Here is a 19,820-nt window from a genome sequence, read left to right as displayed (position 1 = left end):
TATTCAAAATTGAAGAGCAACGGTCTGCCCTATTTCAGTTCACAGTGAAGGAAACTCCATTGAAGAGACTAAAGCCCTGAGACCTTCCATTAAAGAACCTCCATTGACAATAACTCCATTGAAGACCCTCCTCCTCCATTCGACACTTTAGTTTTGAAATCTGTTGAAGGTAACTATTACTTTGTTTCGATTTCGTTATCACATTTGGTATCATTTTGTTTTCTCTGTCAAGTGCATTGACAAATTAGAATATACCCTTGTTTTTTCCTTGAAAAGTTGTGATTTTAGAAATTCGACACTGGTTTTTTGAAATGCATTTTTGAATTCGACACTTGGTTTCCGAAATAGATTGATTTGTTCAACACAGTAGTTTCGAAATATATTGATTTGTTCAACACTGTAGCTTTGAATAGAATAGAATATTTTGGCACTGGTTTTCCGAATTAATCATGAAAAAAAAAGAAGAAAGAAACTCCTACACGAAAAAACTAATCTTTTCATTACTGCTTTTTCTATAACCAGACATATTTTTATTTGATTTTGAACTTCCATTGGTTTGTAACTCTTCCATAACAAAATCAAGAATAATTGTAGAACTAATGAGAAAATGATATAAATAAGGAGATTGACTAATAAATCTCATATTTTGGACTTGTAATCCATATAGTCTCATATTTTTTCTTGTGATTTATTTAATTCTTTTTGATGTGTGATGACTTATTTACCCACCACATTAAAGTGTCACATTTGAAAAAAATATACTAAAAAGTTTTTTAGTGTTACTACGTTAGAGTGTCATATTTGAGAAAAGTACACTAAAGAATTTTTAATTTTTTGCGGTGTCATATCATACTCGTCATGTTAAAGTGTCACATATCATGTTTGGGAAAAGTACACTAATGAGTTTTTAGTTTTTTTGAAGTGTCACATCATACTCGTCGCGTTATCACATTTGGGCCATGGTGTCACATTTAGAAAAATTACACTAATGAGTTTTTAGTTTTTTTAAAGTGTCACATCATATTCGTCATGTTGTCACATTTAGGAAAAGAATACTAAGGAGTTTTTAGTTTTTTTTTTTTAGTAAAAGATTTAGAGTGTCACATCATACCCGCCACGTTGTCACATTTGAGAAAAATACATTAATGCTGTGTTTGGTTGGGGGATTTGAAGAGAGATTTGGAAAGGAAAATGGAAAAGTTAGGTGAAATGTGAATAAAACATACCTATATTTCACCTAGTTTCACACACTTTTTCCCTTTCCCTTTCAATTTCCAAATCCCTCTCCAAATCCCCCAAACACAGCATAAGAAATTTTTAATTTTTTTGGAGTGTCATATTAATACCTGTCACATTAAAGTGTCACATCATACCTGTCACATTAATAAAAGGGTATAGTCATCCACCAAAATACTATCAAAATCGAAAATAAAACCACACGAAAAGAAACTCGCCACTAATAGGACTTAACAGAACAATAGAAACAATTTGGGACTAATTGGAGTACTTGTTTGTGAGATGGGACTTATTAGTAAATATCCCTATAAATCAGTGGAGTATAAACCTAGAGAGTAAAGCAATGTGAGAGTTATTATGAGAGTATTACTTTACAAGCAATAGAGGAGTGTAGAGTGTGTAGCAAGCAAAGTGTGAAACAATGGAAGAAGTGACAAATAATGAAGAAATTAAGATTTAGTTTTTTTTTTTTTACTTAAAAGATATACATTGAGATTTTTTTTGTTTTTAAAAGATGTATACGGAGAATATTTTGATGAGTGTTGCTATTAGCACCCCAACAATTATTTTGGACTCTCCATTTTTTTGAACCCCCACTTATTAATTCTAAAGCCCTTAAAATTCTTATCCCCTCAAATAGTACCAAAATTATTCTTGTAAAAATATTCTACCTATTCAATTAAATGCACACCCCTACACTCCAAAAAACCTCTCTCCCAAAAACCCTAACAAAACCCACGAAGGTAATTACTATTTCATCTCCACATACTTGTTCATGACTTGAGAAAATAAATGTTCGGTTACATATTGCTGAACAAATAAACAATGTTTGGGCTTGTGCTCCCGAATTTTTGTCATATATTCAAGAGTTCAGTCCTCAAAAAATGACGAATAATTTTTATTATTTTTGCCATTTTTATCAAAAACCTTACCCTTATAAGGTTAATCTCCTCTGAGCTAAAAATATCATCAAAGTTATAAATCTCCACTAAGTTTTTATTGTTGTACTCCTCTTGTTATGGAGTTGTGATTACTGAAAAAACTTTCACTTATTGTCATTACCGGAAAAGTATAGGTAATCAAATGATTGGCACCGTTCCTGTCGGAATATTACCACCAAAGAATTTTCAAGGTTTTGAAGATGAATAGGTTTTGAAGGTAGGATTTAGTGGAGGTAATTGCTCTCACAAACCCTAACTCATTGATGTAATAGGTGTATGAACTTAATTGTGAGATTAGATGTCCTAAAATTATTGATATCTTTTTTAATAATTTCATTTAAGATTACTATTATAATAAAATAAAATAAAGGCTAAAAAAATAAGAGACTTAAAATAATTAATGATTTGCTAATAACAACACTCTATTTTGATATAATATTATAGGTGTTGATAGATATCCATTATGATCATTCTAGCCTAAGATATAACTGTCATTAAAATAATAGTTCATAAATGTATAGATTGAGTTAACTATGTGGGTAGAAATAAAATTTTCCAAAATATTTACATAAAAATGACTGCCCCTACGTTCGAACTCACAAGACAGCATAGTATATAATTCAAAGGATAAAAAGATCAGCAAGAAGAGAAGCAAATTATCCCCTGATCAAGGAGAAGACAATACAACCATTGATATGCCAAAAAGCCAATTGGTTTTTTCTAATTCAGAGTACATGAATTATTTTGCTTGAGCAATCTTCTCTCAAGGATCTCAAATAAGTAACTTTCCGAAATAAAAATCAGTTGGTGAAATCCTATTTCAGTCACACCCAAAAAATATTTTAGTTCCAATGTAATACAATATAATTCTATCAATTGCTAAATATTTCTGAGACAAAGGTTTGTCTTCAGGGGTATGAAGTTAACAAGGGCAGGAAGAAATACAACACAAAATCAGAAGGTATTATTATTCTGATAGTCAGAGCTCAAAACTCCAACTAAGATCACTATATCCGCAGAACACACTACAACCCAATAGTCTTCTCGAACTTTTGGATTTGGTTAAGGAATATCCATGTCATCTGCAAAAGCACAACATTTTGAACAATTACTTAAAATTTGAAGACAGGTGGCTTCCAGTGTAATTTGTACTAGTTCGCGCGGACACACAGAGAGAGAGAGAGAGAGAGAGAGAGAGAGAGAGAGAGAGAGAGTACCATGACATGGGGGGCAATCCTAACACAGTATACTGGAAATCCTGTATAGAATTTGAAGGGGCCTCCAGATTTCAAGGTTTTCATGGCACAATCTAAGGAACCAGTGTATGGGAATTTCCCTTCAGCATCAGGTTGCATCTTCTGTATTTGGGTTTTCACATAATCGAAGGGTAAACTGCAGGCTGAAGCAAAGAATCCTGAAACTGAACTGGCCCCTGAGAATAGAAACAATCCAATCAAACATAAGAATCACATTTGCAGGAAAATCAATGCCATTACATTAATACACACAACCCGGAAACATACTACAATTATATCTGCACTTTCTAATTTGTTCAAATAATGGGCAAGTGAAACAAACATGTCATACCTCACTCAAATGTATTCTCCATTTTTTATCCATTAAATGATATGCGAAGAATCACCACAATTCAAAGGAATAGAAGTTTTATTTGACATTCTTTCATCAACAAAACTGTACAACATAAAATAGGAAGGGACAGCAAAATCCAGCTCAAACAAACTCCTTATGATGGCCTTATACAAGGTTGCCAATATGCCAACAAATCAGATAAATTAGCACACTGTGGACAGCAAAAGCCAGCCTAACCTGACCATAGGCAATGGCCAAATCTTTTTCTACTGAACAACTATTGAGCATTATAGAATAACTTCAACATGAATATTAAAGAATTCAAATTCAATAAAATTAAAATGGGCCATAATAAGCTAAAATTGATTGAAAATCATTAGATGCACCTAGCCAGGTCATGCATGAACCCATAATTTCTACAACAGCTCAAAAAATAAATGGGCCAGAAACATATGTTTGATCAGAAACCAATTTGTTCCATCAGTAACTGCAAAACCACACTATTCGTATTGCAAACTCAATACTAAGCATGACCCAGCTATTGGAGAAACATTTTTTAAGAAAGCCCACAAGCAACCCAACTATCTTATTCTGGCTTAAGGCCAGCTATATAGACCCTATTAGTTTACATTAGCATTTAATTACAAGCTTAGAGGCCATCAATTTGAATCCTACACATAATTGGGATTATGACAAGCACAGAACAACATCATTTTCCACAATGCTAAAAACATGTTCAGATTCAAAATTAAATTCTAGACCCATTTAGGGTTGCTGAACTTGAAGGTTCTTTAAAAGAAGTTGGGAATGCATTTGGCAAAGGTTAATTAAAAAGTGCTCAGGTAAGGACATGTATGGAAGTTGGTATAATTCAATGCGAGTATGAAAGGGCCCCACATGAGCAATAAACTAAGAATCAGATGATTCTAAAAAAATTTAGCTTTGATCTTAATTTTAAGTAGAAACACCCTAATCAGATGCTATAGCCAACAAGAATAAGCAACCCCAAACGGGGCTTGGACTCTAGAGTCCACAACTCTTCTTTTTCTTTTTTTCCCTTTTCAATTTCAAATATGCTTAAATCTGAACACACAAAATTCTTTTGGTAAGAGTACCAACATGTAGCATGTAGATTTCGAAAATCTTAACATTAACTAAAAGGCTTATGTATTGCCAAAGTAACATTGGCTTCTACCAAAGTAATGCACAATACATTTGTACTTAATGTACAACAGATCAAAGCAATAGTTGATCTGGCAAACTTCATTGCTGCTTCGGCAACAGCCATGGCCTAACTAATTTTTTTACTAAAAATTCATCCCAATATTTGAAACATCATTATTACATCATGACACCATACAGCTGAGTACAAATAATAAGTTGGAGAGGAAGAAAAACTGAAAGAGTCCTAAGAAACAAAAACAAAAGGTTTAAATTACAGAGACACATGAATTTATTATAAATGATAAAACATAAAAAGTTAGTTAAAATTCATGCCAAAGCATTTGAGGAAATCTGGGCAGTATTTACTATTTGACAGAGACTTACCAACCACTGTAGCTGCCTCACCAAAACCAAGAGAATCCTTGAAGAACTCCACACTTTGGTCATATGAGGCAAGCATTCCCATATTCAGCGCCATTGCTCTCACTACAGTAGGGCCTGCACCTTTCCAAAGTGCCAAAACTCCTTCGTCTGCAACAATACGATACAGGGCATGGAATGCATTCGTGTAGTTCCGGCGCTGTGCGACAGGTAAGGTAGCATCTGCCTGCATACGAATGAGTGCTAAATCTGCTGGACTACCAACGGATGCTCCAATTGCTCCAGCAGTTAGCCCACACAAAGCCTTCTGATATAAAGGTAGGGGCTTCCCATCATTGGCCTCAATTGCCTTATTTGTCAAAATCCTAACACCAGAGGGGAAAAAATAAGTTGCAAACTTAAATTTAAGGATTTTATAATTCAAATCTAAAAGCAAAGTCATATCTTATACATAAACATCACAGATCATCCACATACAACCCACGTGTCCATACAGAGCCATATCAAAAGGAGTGACAAAACAGTCTAGCACAATTGGGTTTGCCCTGGTGGACCCAGAAAAAAGCAAATCATGCCTTCATTTTACATAGCATTCAGAATGGAGTCTACATCATTATCCATGAAATTTACTACTATTGGTCCACACCTGACATGTTCAGGATCATTCTAATTTTTTCCTACACAAGTCAGCTTCCCTATATAGAAGTTCATTCTTAAAGCTATGTTAAAATTTCCAAATTGCATGGCAAAAAGAATTATAATGGCTACTTTCCAATAAGCTATTCACATGCACACATGCACAACCAAAGATAAGAAATACATAGATGTACAACCATTGTCAATATACCATAGGTTCAAAGTTCAGAGCCCCATGCCATTGGTTTTGCCTTCTCAAGAAGCACAATGACAATTATGACGCGGGTTAAAGAGTTATAGAAACCTGCTGCATTATAATCTGTATGAAATGTCAAAACCAAATGCAATAAAAGGATGTACTACCACAGATTCTTCCAACAAACTCAGATACCCATCATCTATGAAGCATGAACACGAGACACGGTGATTTCAAAAAAAATGGAGACACGGACACGGCGAGGCACACGGAAAATTAATTAATTTATTTATTTTAAATATATTTGCTATGTAGATTAATATTATGTTACCAAAACAATCAAAATTAATAAAAACTAACATTAATTCAAAATATATATTAAAAAAACACTACATTTATATTTATAAAGGTAAAAAAAATAAATAGAGAAATTAAAAAAAATATATTAGAATAATCATAAATACAGAAAAATATATAAACATAAAGAAAAAAAATTAAATAGAAAAATATAAAATGTACAAATATAAATATAAATGAGAGAGAGAGAGAGAGAGGGGTCTATAAATCAAAATAAATAAATAAATAAAAGGAAGAGGCAAGAGAGAAGAGAGGCACGAGGGGAAGGAGAAAGACACAAGGTCAGAGAGAGAAGCGAGAGGCCAGAGGCAAAAGAGAGAGACGCGAAGCCAAAGAGAGAAGCGAAGGGGAGAGAGAGAGAGAGACTTTACCTGACCGACGAACCAGCTTCTTCTTCTGGCATGATTTTGAGATTTAGGGCCAAAGCTCTAAACTCTTTCTAGCGTGATTCTAGACACGCGTGTCCCCGGCGTGTCCCTTAATAAAAATTTAAAGGGACACACGTGTCCGACACCGCTACGGCACCTATTTCAGCATGTCCGTGCTTCATCGCCCATTATTCTCTTGGACATAAACTTTTAATTATCAAGAAAGGAGAATGAACATTCATATGTGAGCTTCATAAGTCCACTATATATATATATATATATATTTTTTTTTTATAAATAGTCATAAGTTCACTATATATCCCACGCCCTGAATATGCAATTACAGAACACTACCATAATAAGTTTTTCTAATTTTTTGTTATACGTCAATAAGTACCCCCTATGTCAGGCCTAAAAAACTAAAATTTCTTTTGAATTTCAGGAGTAAAAAACACAATTACACTAGAAGCTTTTTTTTTTTTGGACAAGAATAAATTGTACTTGAATAAATTGTTCTATTAAAAAAATTGTAAGATCAAAGTCAATTAAATTGTAAGAATGTACTAAAAAAATTGTTCTATTATAAGACCAAAGTCAGTTAAATTACAATAATCCAATGTACTGACCAAGTCTCAAACTGGAAAACAAAGGCACTGCCAAAAATTGGAGCCCAGAAGCAAGTTAAATTATGATCAACAAAGTAGCTATCTCCAATACAATAAACACTAAAATGTAGCTCTTTCTAATATTGTGTTCCTTCCCAATAATAATAAATATGGCAATGGGGCATGTTCAGTAGGGGTTAGTCCTCCCCCACCCCTGCCCAGTTTAACTTTAATAAATGTCCTTCATTCCAACCCTTTATAATCGTAGTAGGTTTATTTTTATAAATGTTATGTCTCTATTGTCATTTGTTTTGTTTTTTTTTTTTTGGATGTGGAATTCATATGCCTTGTCAGTAAATCTCTCCCACGTTACCTGAACAACACATAAGAGATAGCTTCATAGTTTATGTAAAATGTTAAAGTGTTCACCTGCTTTGCGTTTTGTCCATGTTGTCTATACAACATTTGGAATAGCTTCCTAGTGTATATATAGCAAAGTATTAGTTTGAGTAGAGTACATATATTGTATAATGTGAAAGTATAAATGGGACAGGTTATAATCAAGGTGGAGTGACCAAAACTGGTCCCAAACCCGATATGGGTTGAGCCATTAAGCCCAAAGCCTTTAAAGGTGAATCCAAAACACAAGGTTTTTTATCCCTCCTGAGGAGAGGCGTACGCCTCAAGGTGTGTAGGCATAAGCATTTCAAATTTCAAATTTTTATATTTATTGAATAAATAAAATATTTTAGAATAGCAAAAAAATATTTAAACTTAAAAATTAAATATAAGCGTAGATACTTTTCTCCTTTTAAGTTGTCAAATATTCACTGCAAAGTAGAAATTTTGCAGTCATCAAATGTGAAAACAAATTCTTAGCATTAGTGATGTAGAATGTTGCAAGCAACAATAAGAAAGAAGAGAGAAGAGGGCCACAGTCCTAACACAAATGACCACAGCCTTATTATCAATATCAATAATCCAAAGCTAAATAAATATTACAATGCAAAGACCTAATAATTATAGGCTAGAAACCCTAATATAAAATAGGAAAATAAATGAGGAAATAACAAACCAGTGGCTGACAAAAAAATTAATTACACTTAGAAAGTCTATGGCCCCTATTAGAGTAAGGCATGCTCTCGAAACCAGACTCACTCGTTCTCGTCTTCGGCAATTAACCTATTCCAGAGCAATCAAGTGATTAGCCCAATAAGTGATAAACATTATAAATATTAATAATTAAAATCATAAACTTTTTCACTAATGTGTAATAATTTTTGAAAATTTCCATCGAGGGGTAATTTCCCCGAAATAAGTCCTAACAAAATATAAGACCAAATATTAAGCTAAATATTTATAAAACTCCTAAATTAAACTATAATAAAAAAAATTAATAAAATACTATACAATAAAGACATAAATAGAAATATAAATTCGAAATAAAATATCCACGCCAAAGGTGCTCACACATTCTACATCATTCTTCTCGACTGATAAAAAGAACTCATCCTTGAGTTTCCTTTTAGGTATTGAATCCAGCTATGCCAACGGATCAAATATTTTGAATATGTATGGCATTTGACTTTCTTGTTCCAACTGATCGGTGTCATAGGACTGTTGATAAGGTCCACCAAACACAAGTTGAACACGTAAAGAACATCTTCAATACCAATAAAATCAATCATGTCTAACTTGGTCAAAGAAGAATCAATTGGGAGCAAAGCGTGTCAATAGGAAGTTCCTCTTTCAATAAAACCATGTCCTGTGTGGAGTCACTTACCCTTCAATGACTTCTTGGACTTCTAGATTTTTCTCCAAAATAAGATCACTTTCCTTAGGTTGGAACGACTTGGTCAACAATTTCTACATGAGTCACAAGCACTATGAAGAATTTCTGAAGTACCTCCTAAAATATGAGTCAACAATTTACCCAAGTTGCTTACATTTCTTGCAGTGGCACTGTCATTTGATCATGCTGATCTATCATGCGCTTAGAATTATTTTTTGTTAGTCTTGAAAAAATGTCACTCTTTGAATATAGCTTTGAGTTGGTCATCATGATGACAAGAAGAATGAAACAAAGGGACTAAATATGGTCAGGCTGGACCTTAAGGTCAAAATTTGTTTGGGCTTAGGGTTGTCTTGTTTGGGCTTCTTTCTAGGCTACAGATACTTGGGTTGGGTATATCTTAATAGAAGATGGTTGTTGAACATAGCCTAGAGGTCAGAACTAGTTTGGGCTTAAGATGCTCTTGTTTGGGCTTTAGGAGATCTGGTGGCTGGGTTGGGCTAGGCTAGATGAATTTTAATAGGCTGAGTACATGTATTGACTAGCTGCATTCTAAATATTGGGTTTGGACTTTGGTTAGGGTGGGGCTTGAGTTATAGATATTGGTTTGGACTTAAATAAGTAGGTTGGATAAAGGTATTTACAAGATGGACTGGTTTTAAGTTTAAAGGGTTGGCTTCTATTAATGGGCTAAACTGTTATTGGGTAATAAGGTATTGGGTAAGATGGGTTCGGTATTGGGTCAAAAAAGTAGGTCGGATATAAGGGCTATAGAATTGGTTGGTGTTTTTGGGTCAAGGTTCTAACAAACCTAGAAATTATAAAGAAGACTATTTGGCTTTGTCCCTTCTTGGCTACCCCATGTTTACCATGGGCACGATACTGGTACACCAGATATGCATACCTTGAACATAACATTGGGACGCGATTCAATAATTAAACAGCAAAGCAACAACGTCGAGGTCATTGGAAAGGGGTGTGGCCAACAACTCACAAGGGTGTTCCAGCAATTAGGGGAGACTGACAACGATAGACAACAAGTTGCCAAAGACATGACTCTAACAAGAAGGCATGCATTGTAGAACTGCTGAGGTTGACTTATTTGCTTGGTGTAGATAGCGGTGTCAGCGATGGTGAGATGGATCTTGCAATTGATGATTGACTATGAAGCACCAACACTTCAAAACAATTGTCGTATCCGTGTAAGACACACGAACACAAAGGGAACATGTACGGGACACACCACATGGCGTGTCCCCTTATTTAATCAATTTGTTTTCCAGAGGCACGCCGGGAACACACTAGGAACATGCTAAATTGTTATTTTCCACATTTAATTTAGTATTTTTGATGAATGTTGAATATTGATTGTCTTATTTTTTTCTTAGATTTAAATACTTAATAAATCATCCATAAAAATAAAATAAAAAAAAGATATTAACTGTTTGGTTGACTAGGTTATTTAGTAAGATTTTGTTAATTAGAAAAAAGCTAGAACAGTGAAGGAAGAATATTTTAGTGCCAATATATAAAAATAAAGGAGATGTCTAGAATTGCAACAACTATAGAGGAATCAAGTTAATGTGTCGCACAATGAAAGTGTGAGAGAGAGTGATAGAACGTCAATTGCGAGATATAACAAAGGTATCAAAGAATCAATTTGAATTTATGTTTGATAGGTCAATAATAGAAGCGATTTATCTTTTGAGGAGAGTAATAGAAAAGTATAGAGAAAAGAAAAGAGACATTTATATGATTTTTATCGATATTGAGAAAGCATATGATAGAATGTCTTGGGATACAATTTGGTGGGTGTTAGAGAAGAAAGAGGTGACAAAAGATTACATTGATGTGATTAGAGATATGTATGAAGGTGTGATGACCACTATTAGATCGCTTGCTGGAGAGACGAGTGAATTTCCAATTATTGTATGGTTACACAAAGGATCAACCTTAAGTCTTTATTTTTTTCGCTTTAGTTATAGATGAGTTGACGCGCAATATTCAGGATAAAGTGCTATGGTGTATGCTTTTTGTAGATGATATTGTGTTAGTGGATGAGACTAGAGTAGGAATTAGCGCTAAGTTGGAGATTTAAAGAAAAGCACTTGAATCTAAGGCCATGTTTGTTTGGCAGGGTAGGGGGCCGGATTGGATTAATATGGGTGTGGGTTCCACCTACACCTTGTTTGGTGATGATTTGAGAGGGGGAATTAACAATGCGAGGGGCTTAGTAATCTCTCTCAGGAGAGGGATTAGCTTGGCTAGATTTTAGGTAGGATTAAAAAAAATAGTGAGTGGATTAAGTTTATTTTATATTAAAATTTTTATTTTTTAATTCTATTTTTTTTTATCAAGTATACCTGTTTATTTTAATATTCGTTTTAGTTTTTTTTAAATATAGAAATAATTTTTTATTTATTTTATATAAAAATAATTTAACAATCCCATCATTAACCATCTCCCACACTATCATCAAAACAAACACACTGTTTACTTGTTTGGGATGATCTAAATAAGTGCACTATTTGACTTTTTACGTAAAGATGTGCAGAAAAGTAGAGAGGTAATGTGACCAAAAATAAATAAAAAGATAAAAAGTATACTTTTTTAGTACACCCCAAACCAACAATCCACACATTAACAATTTATTCACTAACCATCCTCTCACTAATAATCTCATCCTACCTAATCTGCCAAACAAATGTGGCTTAAAGGATTTAGGATAAGCAGAACTAAGACGGAGTATATGAAGTATAATTTTAATAACAGTTACAATGGAAGCCAATGAGAAGTGAAAATTGAGAACCAAAAACTACCTAAGAGTGAATATTTTCGTTATTTATGATCGATTATCACAACGACTGGGAAGATTGGAACGGATGTGGTCCGTAGAATTAAGACAGGGTGACTTAAGTAGAAGAGTGCGTCTGGAGTACTGTGCAATAAACGTATATCCATTAGACTAAAAGAAAAGTTCTATAGAACGGACATTAACCCAGCAATATTACATGGGATGGAATATTAGGCAACTAAGAAATAACATTTAGATAAGATAAATATTGCCATGACGATGCTAAGGTAGATGTGTTGCAAGACTAAAAAAGAGAGAGTTAAGAATGAGTATATTCGAGAATGGGTAAGAATAGTAATAGTACCGATAGAAAATAAGTTGACAGAGAATAGATTAAGATAGTTTGGTCATATACAACGGAGACAAACAGAAGCAGTAGTGAAGAAATACGATACAATAACAATAGATGGTAATGTTAGGAGAGGGATAGACCTAAATTGACGTGAACTAGTATAGTAATAGAGATATGAAACTCCTTAATTTGACTAACGAAATGACCTTGCATAGAGTCCAGTGGAGAAGAATGATTCATGTAGCCGACCCTATTTGATGAGACTTAAGACTTGGTTTGATTTGGTTTATATATATATATAGAATTAGAATTAGTTTAAGTCTCGTTTGGAAACAGACTATTTTAGTAACTTTTTGACTTTTTACGAAATGATGAGCAGAGTAGAGAGAGTGATGTGACAACTTATAGTGACTTTTTGACTTTTAGGCTAAAACTAAAGGTTGTCAAACGAGACCTAATTGTTTGTGGATGTAATATCAATATAGATAGCGAATAAAAATATATGAAAACATATTTTACTGTCATGTTCCCGCCGTGTCCGTGTCTCTATTTTTTTGAAATTGCGTGTCCCGTGTCCGCATCCATGTTCGTGCTTCTTAGATGATCAACGATATGGATTTTTTATTTTTCTTGAATCAAATCATTGCCGTTGTATGACTTCAATGATGGTGATGATGGTCCGAAGCAATGAGGCTATATTAAGAACGTAACCACACTAATTAAACAAAAACAATAGACCAAGATTTTGGCTATGATCAAAATAATGTAGAAATGTTGTATGTTACGAGAAGCGAGAAGAGAGAAGATGAGGGCCACAACCCTAACACAATGGCCTTAATCATATACTCAATATCAATAATCCAAAGCTAAATATTACAATTAGGGATGACAATTTCAACCCGGCTCGACGAGTACCCGACTCCCCAACCTCGATTAGAATGGTTTTTTCCTTAAAAATACCCCCACGGGAACAGGAATGGTATTCGAAATTGAATTCCCGATCAATTTCGGGCCGAGAACGGGGATAGCTTTCACAGCCCTAGACCCAGCCCAGCCCGGCCCCAGCCCCAGCCCCGTTTCTCCCTGAAGTGAAATTACTATCATACCCCTCTATATATATATATATAAACCAAACCCAAAAAACACAGACACAATTCACACGACCTCTTATCTCTCACTCGGTTTCTCTCTCTCTCTAAAAACCTCCCTCACCGCCGATCGCCCTCTCTCCGCTGTCCTCCTCTCCCTCCTCCCATCACCGTTGAACTCAAATCCGCAAACTTAGATCTCGACCTTCAATGCCCAACTCAGTGGGGCCACATCTCCGATCTGCCTCATGTGGCTTGGATCTCACTCATACTCGTCGTGCCACCAGATCCTGTCATGCCTCATGTGGCTTGAATCTCTCTCTCTCTCTCTCTCTCTCAGATCTCTCTCTTTGTGATGTTGATGATGTTGTTTGATGATGATGTTGTTGATGTTGATTGATGATATTGTTGAATCGTTGTTGTTGCTAACTTGCTACTGCTATTTGGTTTTTTTTTTTTTTTTGGTTCGGGAAATTTTTGGGGTCGGGGAATCCCGATCTTGTTAGGGGGCGGGGACGGGGACAGTGACGGTGATGGTGATAGGCTCCCCGTTAAGAATTGGGGCCGGGGCCGGGAAAATTTATACCATCGGGGACGGGGAGTATGATCCCCAGCCCCGCCCCGCCCCGGCCCGTTGCCATTCCTAATTACAATGCAAAGACCTAACATTTGTAGGCTAGAAACCCTAACTCAAAATAGGAAACTAAATCCTAACTAGGGGTTTTCAAATAACCGATTCAACAGACGAACTCGACCGATCCGAACCGAATCGAACCGAAAATTGCAACCACGGTCGATTTTGATGGGCACCACAGTCAACAACGGATTGAACATTTAAAAAATATATAATTCACGGTTGGTTGTCGGTTTTAGTTCAAATAAATTTGTATAAACCCGAACCGACCGACAATTATGTAGAATATAATGTTTTTTTTATATACACGTGGACTTATTTAATTTGGTATGCAAATTACATCTTATCTTTTAAGTACACGTTCAAAGACAATGTGATATTGACTTGACTATTGAGCAGTGAGCCATGTGATGTCTGACAATTGAGCATTAGGCCATGTGATCTTTCTTATCAAGATTTGTGCACTATTGTAGACAGATCTTACCCTAGCTCTCATAACTCCTTGGATTTCTTATTGAAAACCCAGTTTAGGTTTTGACATCCCTAAATAAAGCAAATGAGGGTGCTTTGGTCAAGAAAATATTGTCATGTTTGGAACTCTTCTCATCGACTGCATATGACAATTTAGAACCCAAGTTTCTTATGCTACTCCTACAAGTTCAACAACCAGTGCCAAAACTAGTTTCCTATCTCAATTTCCAAGTTTTTTTTGTTTTCTAACGACGTCATTTGATGATACCTGATGCGACAAGTCCATAAAAGAAACTAAATAAAGAACCAGTGCATCATCTAATGCTTTCTTCTCACCCTCTAAAGGAAACAAATAATCTTAGCCTTATATTCCACGATTCAAGTGAAATTTGCTCGTATGTACAAACAACATTTGAGAGAGAGAGAGAGAGAGAGCACAGGTGGAGGAAATGAGGGTGCTTTGATCAAGAAACTACAGTCATGTTTGGAACGCTTTTGACTGACTGCATATAACAATTTATTACCCAAGTTTCTTATGCTACTCCTACAAGTACAACTAGTGCCAAAACTAGTTTCCTATCTCAATTTCTAAGGGAGTGGGGGTGGGGGTGGGGGTGGGGTTGGGGTTGGGGTTGGGTGGGTTTCTTTCATTTTCTAACGAAGTGATTTGATGATACCTGATGCCACAAGTCCATGAAAAAAACTAATCACCCTCTAAAGGAAACAAATAATCTTAGTCTTACATTCCAGAATTCAAATGAAATTTGTTCTTCTGTACAACAGCATTTAAAAGAAAGAAAGAGAGAGCAGCGAGGAAGGAAAGAGAAAAAGTGTATCGTAAAATAACCAGGTTCTTATATTATAATAATGAACAAAGCAAAAACAAAGACATGATAGACCCAACTAGTTTTTTGTGATTATTATGCACCCCAGGTTAATGTGAGATTATTATGTATGCATCTAAGTTATAACTTAAAATCACACATAAGATAACAAGTTTTGTATCTTACAAAGATTGAGTATAAATGCGAAAATTTCAAATAAATAATGAGCACATAATCAATCTTTGTGAGTGCTTAGCATTGAGAAACACTCACCTAAATGATCCAAGTCGGGCAGTTGTGTATGTAGCTTGTCTAAGCAGCCCAGCAGACAGCCCCTGCTCAAGAATAATCCAAGTTAGGCAGAATAATGCGTACAGCAAGTGCAATGCTAAAAGTATCCACTAATATTTTCCATTAAAATAAATAAATAAGTCCCAAAGAAGATTTCATTGATGTTCTAATCCTCTAAAGGGACTGAAGTGATAGTAGGGGGTAATGAGAAAATGTTAGGCTTTTAAGCTATACGGATAACTTGTTTATATATTTGCCCCTTTTGGGTAAGTAAGTTTGTTTGTTACCAAAAATAGAATATTACAATGACGCTCAATATGTGTATCCACATGTACACACAGTCCAACAAGACACATAATACCCAACCTATCCTAAACAAGTGGTCCAATCACATCCCACTTGGCTAGGCAAGTACAGCAAGCAAAGACACACGGGCAAAAATACATCATAAAAATGTGTTTCAATGATCAATGCATCACAATCCATCAATCCAACCCATGGAAGCCTCAACCATCCCACCCTAATTAAAGGGCGACCCAAATCATCAATACATCAAGGAGGACCATTATAGTCTATAGATCATACAAACTCAACAGCTTGCCCAATAAAAATATGTGGCTACCACCAATGGTAAAAATGCAACTTGTCATCCACTCAAACCCATAAGAAAACGTCACATTTTCCACCACTAATGAGAACAATACAGCAATGACCAGTAGAACCAACCACTTGGCAAAGCCGCCTGTAACACACCAAACTATCAACAGGTTGGTTTTCCTGCCCAAACTCAAAATTTATCTCAGCTATTATTGAGGAATCCATGTGTGCACTCAAGATGTCTTGTGGTCATAAGGGCAATCAAACCCTGTCAAACTGCACTTTCCACAACCAACACACAACTACGAGTGGGTTAGCAGCCACCGCCTACCTTATCCTAGCCACAATAGCACTGAACCAAACAAGCATGGACCAACCATGGCTTCACAACACTAGCTCCGCTCTCTCCAGTCTCCACAGAGATCTATCTACACACTAGAGACAAAGCAAAAAAAGCTGATGACAGCTTCTACATTCATCATACACTTGAAAGGCGATAAAGCCAGTTACTAGCTACTGCCATTAATGCTATGGCCAAAACAAGACTTACTGAACTCAAGCAGAGCTATTTGCTCCTATTTACTCAAGGGTAGGACCTTATATCTTAGATTGTTTTTTTTTTTTTTCACTATCACTTCAACCCATCAGAAGATTAGAACAACAATCTAACCATACCTTGAAATCAAACTACCACAACCAAAGAGGTCAACTAAAAAAAATTCTTAACTGAGACAAACAAATGGGGCCTTTCTAGCTTTGAGGAGTAATTTTATGGGCTTTAACATCTGGGGTCTCTAGGAACATATTTTAAAACAAAACCTACATAACTCCCACAAAGAACACTAGCACGCAGTGTAACAAAACCTTAATTTATCTTTCTTAAAACAAGTATGAGGGCACAATGTTTTCACTGATATTACCTTAAATACCTATTCATCCATTTTAAAACACATAACTGTATATTGATGTCCTTTTCAATTTGCATTGAGCCATTGCACCACCTGTGTCATTTAAAATAAAATTTTATCATTTAATATGGGGCAACTAACAAAAATAGGAGAATACACCATCTTTCTCCAATTTAATCACTTCTGTTTTCCTTGCATTGACAAATTTTAAAAATTTTGCTGGGGGGTGGGGGTATTCAATCATGCCCTAATATTTTTCTTTCTTATACAACAGTAAGGTTACTTCATTGTGAACTGGGTCTCAAGGGTTCAAACCACAGATGCTTTGCCACATGGTGGTAAGGTTTCGAACCTCCCTAGATCCCAAAGTGACGGGAGATATGGTCATCTAACAGCCCCAGTTTTACATAGTTAGCCTTAACTCAAAGCAAGTAGATATGTTCATGTAATAGCCCCAATTTTACAAACACACTATATAGTTCTTAAAAGAGGATCAGTGAAGCAAAAGTAAAGGGTTTTTTTTTCGTTTTTTTGTTTTTTAATAAATTGTGAAGCAAAAGTAAAGTTAAAAGCAACAAGTACATGAATTGGTAGAAACAAACCTGGTAAAAGGCGCCAATACCATGGTTCCTTAGCATGTTCCTGGTGACATCAACCGCTGATCCCTGACCCAACTGAATTCTCACCTGTAATTGCCAAATAAACACAGCTTAAAATCAAACCCGTCTTGTTCAACCACCATATCTAGATTCCAGAAACAAAATTCATATTTAACATGTAACTTTCGACTTTGATCTTAACTAACCAACATATAAAAAAATAAAAAATATAAAATCATCTTTCAGCTCAAAATTCTACATAGTGAAGGTTGGAGACAGAGGCGTTTGATCTAAGATCTGAGGGCAAAGCAAAGCAGAAAAGCAAGGAGTTTTGAGTGAAAAGTGAGCAGAACAGAAGTAGAACAAAGAAGCACAAAATGAAGATGTAACGTTAACAGAGAGTCGAAGATCTGAAACCCTTGAAAGAGAGGACAAAGATGCGAGATTTAACTGATGGAGAGAGAGAGAGAGAGAGAGAGAGAGAGTATGAAGAAGAAGAAGAAGAAGAAGAAGAAGAAGTAGGGGTACCTTGATCATGTCGATGGGTTGGATAACACAGGTAGCGAGCATGCCAGAGGCTCCGCCATTGACGAAGGGTTTCACTGCGGGCCATACTCCTATGGATTTTGGCTTCTCCTCTCCCATTTCTTCTTTGTTTCGTTCTTTCTGCTACCAAAACTGAACAACAGAGGAGAGAAGAGAGGCTTTGTGAAAACAGGGAGGGTTGCAGAGTCACTTGTTTTATACTTGCGAGGCTGTGGCGGAGACTGCTGCAAACCCCAACCCAAACCTGATATAAACCCTGTTTGGGGAGAGTTTATTTTATTTTTTTATTTTTTTTTAAGTCTTTTAATTATAATTTAAAAAAAAAAATAAATTAAATTAAAATAATTAATAAAATAAAATATCACATTAAATTCATAATTATTTTTTTAACAAGTATTATATTTAATTATAAAAAAATTTAATCATCTTTTTAAACATAAAAATTTTAACTTATTAAAATAATTAAAAATTAAAATAACTTACTATAAAAAAATTTAATCATCTTTTTAAACATAAAAATTTTAACTTATTAAAATAATTAAAAATTAAAATAACTTACTAAAATAATTAAATTTTACGAATAGCTAGTTGTCCAAGAAATTGTCTGCTTTGGTGGTGTAAATGAAGCATCAAAATTACGGGAGCTTCTATATACACACACCCTTTTTCTCTCTATACAAATTCTTCTCAATACACAAACTAAAAAAATAAATCCTAATATATTTGACTCACTACACACACCTATCATTCCACATATACCCCCAAATGTAAATCATACACACACACACCCCCTCACACACACACACACCCGTGACAGACCCCTCTCACACACACACCCATCTCTCACACTCTCCACCGTTCCTCCCCAAAAGCTTCATCCATCCATTTTTGTCATTGAAGTATTGGCATTGAAGGGCATTGAAGAGCATTGAAATTTTCACATTTTAGGTTAGTTTACACAGATTAGAATCTTCTCATTCCTATTTTATTTGTAATGTAGGGTTAATTTTTACCATTTTCGAAATTTTTAGTCCACCCCAATGTAAGTGATTGCCGTGTTTCATTCGGAACTGGTTATTCGAATTTTTTGTTTTTGTTCGGCATTAAAGTTCCGAAATTTCTGCTTCTATTCAGCACTATGGTTCCGAAAATATTTACTTGGTTCGGCTTTCAAGTGCCGAAAATAATTTTTTTTTTCGGTTTTCAACTTCCGAATAGTAGCTATAATTTCGGACAACAACTTCCGAACATAATTTTTTTTTTTTCCCTTCTAACACTTAATTATAACACTCACTACACACACTCTCATTAATTTTACACACACTCTCTCATTATAATTTAAAACACTTATTATTTACACACACACTCATTACACACACTCTCATTAATTTTACACACACTTATAATTTAAAACACTCTCATTAATTTTACACACACTCTGTTTATTTAC

The 19,820-nt window shown here is 35.0% G+C and overlaps 1 protein-coding gene across 1 annotated transcript; it reads right to left on the bottom strand.

Moving 5' to 3' along the window:
- Positions 1-2,833: 2,833 nt before the first annotated feature.
- On the bottom strand, positions 2,834-18,632 carry LOC145814220 (mitochondrial dicarboxylate/tricarboxylate transporter DTC). Its single transcript, XM_082910779.1, has 6 exons — positions 18,353-18,632; positions 17,828-17,911; positions 15,703-15,764; positions 5,316-5,677; positions 3,395-3,609; positions 2,834-3,259 (listed from the first exon to the last, which is right to left on the bottom strand). Exons 1-6 carry the CDS (start codon positions 18,467-18,469, stop codon positions 3,203-3,205), a joined length of 897 nt encoding a protein of 298 aa, XP_082766905.1. The 5' UTR covers positions 18,470-18,632; the 3' UTR covers positions 2,834-3,202.
- Between the last annotated feature and the right edge of the window lie 1,188 nt (positions 18,633-19,820).

The sequence above is a fragment of the Camellia sinensis genome, unplaced genomic scaffold (genome assembly GCF_055761805.1).
Source record: "Camellia sinensis isolate YWXY unplaced genomic scaffold, ASM5576180v1 Unanchor1, whole genome shotgun sequence".
Taxonomy (NCBI): Eukaryota; Viridiplantae; Streptophyta; class Magnoliopsida; order Ericales; family Theaceae; genus Camellia; species Camellia sinensis.
This window is presented reverse-complemented; position numbering and strand designations above follow the sequence as displayed.

What these genes read in the sequence shown, in the direction of transcription:
- LOC145814220 (XM_082910779.1), bottom strand. Translation starts at nt 18,469, where the DNA reads ATGGGAGAGGAGAAGCCAAAATCCATAGGAGTATGGCCCGCAGTGAAA. An exon ending in TGAGGCAGCTACAGTGGTTG is followed by an intron (nt 3,610 to 5,315) that starts GTAAGTCTCTGT and finishes TTCTATTCTCAG; the next exon opens with GGGCCAGTTCAGTTTCAGGA. An exon ending in GGATTGCCCCCCATGTCATG is followed by an intron (nt 3,260 to 3,394) that starts GTACTCTCTCTC and finishes GTGCTTTTGCAG; the next exon opens with ATGACATGGATATTCCTTAA.